The sequence below is a fragment of the Monoraphidium neglectum genome (genome assembly GCF_000611645.1).
Source record: "Monoraphidium neglectum strain SAG 48.87 unplaced genomic scaffold scaffold01611, whole genome shotgun sequence".
In the NCBI taxonomy this organism is placed as follows: domain Eukaryota; kingdom Viridiplantae; phylum Chlorophyta; class Chlorophyceae; order Sphaeropleales; family Selenastraceae; genus Monoraphidium; species Monoraphidium neglectum.
In genome coordinates, this window is record NW_014012017.1 from 8,622 (window position 1) to 13,138 (window position 4,517).

Genomic DNA, 4,517 nt, shown 5'->3' on the forward strand with positions numbered 1-4,517 from the left:
AACACACACATACACACACACACACACACACACACACACGAACACACACACACACACACGAACACGCACGCACGCACGCACGCACACACACACACACACGTACGCACACACACATACGCACGCACACACAACACACACAACCTCGTACCCTGACGATCTCCTCTCCCCAAACCCTGAACCCCGTGTCCTCCCCCAGTCTGCGGTGTCGTACCCTCTGGCCGGCCGCGGCCTGGTGGCGCTGACCGGGCGCAACGAGGACGACGGCAGCGCGGAGAGCAACGGCGCGGGCAAGACCAGCCTGGCCACGGCCCTGCTGTGGGCGATGAAGGCGGAGGTGACCGGCTTGATCTTGACAAGCTTGATCTTTTTGGAATGTTGGATCATGCTGTTGAGGCCTTTCTGGGCGTTTGGGGTGTGCTTCCGACCCGTGCAGCCATTTCGTCCTGACCTCATCAGGACCCTAAGTGGCCGTTTCGATGCCCCTTAGGGTCCTGATAAGGTCAAGGGATGCCCAATGCCGTGGTCGTGAGGGGAGCGTTTCCTGGGGGTTGCCAGGCATTTGTCGGTTGCGGTTTTGGGCGTGGTCATCTCAGAGGCACCAGCCTGGCTACGACCCAACTGTGGGCAGCCGAGGCCGATGTGGAGGGTGCCGCCCCTGTCTCTTGCATTTTCCCAAGGATGTGATCGCGTTGAGGGTGCTTTGCAAAGTTGATGTTGTTAAAGGATCTGGGTTTTGCAGCAGCGGCAGCAGCGGCGACAGCAGTGCTGGAAGCAGCAGCGGCTGCAGCAGCGCCAGGACCAGCACCAGCACCAGCACCAGCATTTGCTTGCATATACGCTGCGGTAGCTGGTCAATCTTGCTGCCCCCACCTCCATCGTCCTCCCTCCTACACACACACACACACACACACACACACGCACACATACACACACACACAAACACTAATCCGTCAACACGCAGGGCGGCGAGCGGCGGACGCAGGCGCAAGTGGTAAACGAAAACTCCCGAGGAGCGCGCGTCAGGTGGGTGCTCAATCACTGCTACTCGGTCCCAGGCGCCGCACCCTGCTTGCGCTTGAGGGAGTAAGCAACAGGTCAACAGTCAACAAGCGAGAGCCCGGGGGCCGCCAGCTGCGGCTCTGCCCACAGCGTGCCCGGGGCTCCGGGCACCTAGCCTTTCGGGGCTGGTTGATAGAGGGAGTGATGTTGCCCTCCCTGACAGCTTGGGCGGCATCCTGCCAGCCAATTGGGGCGCCCGTACGCTCAGGGGGCAACTGACTGGCCCGCCGCAGCCCGCAGCCGCGAGCGGCGGCCCGTGTCTCGCCTGTGCGCGGCCCAAATTTGCACCGCGCGCGCGGACCGCCCTGGTGCCTCCGCAGGGTGTGGGGGCGCGTCAACGGGGACGCGTTCGTTGTTGAGAGGAGCGTGCGGCTGCGCAACGGGCGCACTTCAGATGCGAAGCTCTCGCTGGAGATCGGCGGGCAGGACTACACCCAGCAGGCCATTGAGTGGGTCCCGCCCGTCGCGCTGCCGATCGCGGCTGGTGGATGTCAATCTGCGTCGAAGGATTCCTTATTGGGTTCAAAATGCACACGGGGATGCAGGCGGACAGGCGAAAAGGGCACGTGGCATGCTCCTTGTGCTCATCGGGTCAAAGTGTTGACCGGCGTGCTGTGACCGCGGCCCCGCCTGACAGCTGCGCTGCGCTTGAAATCGCCTTTGGCAAAAGGCGCCGCCGGCCCCTCCGTGCCCCGCAGCCTAACGGAGCGGGTGCTGCGGGAGCGCTTCGCGTCTCCCCTGCTGGGGCGCTCCATGTTCTTTGGTCAGGAGGAGCTCATGGCACTCCTGCAGGTGTGTTCGTGAGAGAGAGGGAGGGAGGGGGCGCACCGTATATATGCATGCACGTGGAGAGAGTGAGAGGCCTGGCGGGTGGCCAGGCAGCCCAGGTGTGCGTCCAGTTTTCAGCCCAGCAGGCAGTGCGCGGCCCACTCGACCCCGCCTGATTCCGACCGTGGAGGGGGGGGAGGGTTTGGATGAGGCAAGCGTAGCATTGCGGGGCTCCTGGCGGGCGGCAGACCCGGGCACGCCGGCCCCGTCTCGGCTACGCCTTGCAGCCCGGCCCCCCCTGCCCTCCCGCGGACCCGCCCGTCCCCCCGACCGCCCAACCAGCTCCGACGCTCGCCATTGCGCTCGCGCGTCCCCCTTGCCTGCACCATGCCAGGCGCGGGACCGCGACTTCAAGGAAATCCTGTCAGCCATAGTGGACACCGCCTGCTGGGACACCGCCAAGGCCGCCGCCGCCGCACAGGTGCGCCGCGGCCAGGCAAAATTGGCGCCGCCGTAAACCCGTCCTCGCGTGCCCCCGCGCGCGGTCTGGCGGCCGGCCGGCCGCGGTGTCGGATCTGGGGGGACGCGAAATTATGAGTCTGGCGCCTGTGCGGTGTCCTTGTCACCGGAAGTCTGTGGGACGCCGGTGTGCAGATCTCGCCACACTGTTGACATCTCGTGTTGACATCTGACATGCACATGCCTTGTTACCCGTGTCGTGCACCACGCCAGCCAGCCGTGCCTGCGCTGCCAGCAGCCCCCAGACACACGCGACCGCGCCGCCGCGCCAGCCGCCGCCGCCGCCGCCAACGATGGCCGCGCCGCTCAACGTGCGCACCGCAGCTCAAGGCGCACAACGCTGACCTGGCTTCGTGCGACGCCGGGGCGCGGCACATGGCGGTGCGCCGGCGCCGCCGCTGCTGCTGCCACCGCGCGCACCTTCTCCTGGGGGGGGCCAAAACTGCGTGCATTCCTGGGGCTGCTTGCTGCTGTCGCTCAGACTGCACCCAACTGCCCCCCTCCAGCCTGGTGTATAATCAATGGGCATGAGCACTCACACCATTGCAAGCCCGTTCTGAACCATTCGAATCCAAACCTTGTTTGCAGGCGGCCGTAGAGAGGACGGAAGCTGAGCTGGCGGCGGCAGGGCGCGAGGAGCGGCAGTGGGAGGTGGCGCGGCAGCAGCAGCAGGTGCGGCGCGTTTGGCAATCGGGGCACAGGAGGCGGGGCGGTCCTTCGGACGCTGACACACACAGTCGTCTCTCTGCGTGGGAGCTGTGGCAAAAAGGCTCGACCAATTTACCAACTGGGCTGCCTGCAGGATGTAAGAGAGCGTCGCCACTGCGAGATCCTCTGCTTACCATCACCCCTTCCCTCTCCCTCAGCCGCCACGTCAGCCGCCACGTCAGCAATGTCACCTCCTTGCATGGCAAAGCCGTGTCGTTCCATATCACCGTCATGTCAATCCATTCGCCCATGCTACATTGCTCGTTTTGCATCGGCTTTCACACCACCCCAGGCTGCAGCCCAGCACGAAATCGAGCAACGCCGCCAGCAGCTGCGCGGCCACCTTCTTTCCGGCTTCCAGATCAGATCAGACCTGTCGATCTGGCTGGAAGCCGCGCAGGTGGACGAGGGGCGGCTGCTGTCGGAGAGGGAGGAAGCCGAGCGGCAGCTGCAGCGGCTGCAGGCGGAAGCCGAGCGGGCGCAGGCTGAGCTTGACGCGGCGCTCGGGCGGCAGGCGGCGGCGCGGGCTCAGTGGGAGGAGCAGCAGCAGCAGGCGCAGCAGCGGGCCGCAGCCCGTGCCGCAGAGGCGGCGGAGGAGGACAGGCGCCGCCGCCAGCAGCAGCAGCAGCAGGCGGCAGGCGGACCGAGCGGCGCAGAGGGCCTCCCCTGGTTTGATGAGGCTGCAGCGGAAGCTTCCGACCGCGCCCGCGCTGCTGCGTGCCGCGCGGCGCGCGCCGCGCGCGACGCCGCGCACGCCGCCGCGGCGGCGCTGCGGGCGAGGCTGCACGCGGCGGAGGGGCGGGCGGTGCAGTATGGCCAGCTAGTGCCACAGGGCGGCGGCGTTGGGGACGGGGGGGCCAGCGGCGGTGCCGGGCGCCTCGCAAGCGTGGTTGCGGCCGCGTCGGCGCCGCTGCCGGCGGCGTGGCAGCAGCACGCGGCGGGCCCGCAGCGGCGGCGGCCGCGCTCTCCGGGGTCCGTGGCGGCCCCGGTGCCTAGGGATATGACGGCTTTTTGGTCCCACTCGGCGCCGCAGCAGCGAGCAGGGCAAGCCGAGCCTCAGCACACGTGCAGTCCGATTGACCTTCTGAGCGGCGGTGGTGCAACCAACGGGGGGCCCAACGGCGGCGCCGGCGCCGGGCCGGTCTGCGACAGGTGCATGCAGCCGATCGACCCTGACGCTTTCCGAGGCAACCTCGAGGAGATGTGGTCCGAGGTTGAGGATCTGAGGCTCCGCCTCGACGAGTCACAGGCGGCCGAGAACGAGGCAGCGGCGGCTGTGGCGAGGGCAGAAGAAGACCTGGACCGCGGCCGCAGGGCGGCGGCGGCGGAAAGGGCGCGGGTGGCGGCCGAGCGGGAGTGGGTCGTCCGGGAGCGCGCCGCGGCGTCCGAGGCGGCGGCGCGCGAGGAGATGGCGCGGCGCCTGGAAGCCCAACGGGCGGCCGGCGAGCGGGACCGCGCCGCCG

At 67.8% G+C, this 4,517-nt stretch overlaps 1 protein-coding gene across 1 annotated transcript in view; it reads left to right on the top strand.

Annotated features, from left to right (window-relative positions):
- The window catches only part of MNEG_8466 (hypothetical protein), a gene marked incomplete at both ends in the record, with an annotated part of 9,114 nt that extends 4,972 nt beyond the window's left edge, over positions 1-4,142 (top strand). Inside the window, 9 exons of the mRNA XM_014043062.1 lie at positions 197-334; positions 962-1,023; positions 1,380-1,508; positions 1,758-1,851; positions 2,222-2,308; positions 2,671-2,727; positions 2,935-3,018; positions 3,347-4,026; positions 4,088-4,142. Coding sequence (XP_013898516.1) covers positions 197-334; positions 962-1,023; positions 1,380-1,508; positions 1,758-1,851; positions 2,222-2,308; positions 2,671-2,727; positions 2,935-3,018; positions 3,347-4,026; positions 4,088-4,142 — 1,386 coding nt within the window. The remainder of the gene's footprint in view (positions 1-196; positions 335-961; positions 1,024-1,379; positions 1,509-1,757; positions 1,852-2,221; positions 2,309-2,670; positions 2,728-2,934; positions 3,019-3,346; positions 4,027-4,087) is intronic.
- Between the last annotated feature and the right edge of the window lie 375 nt (positions 4,143-4,517).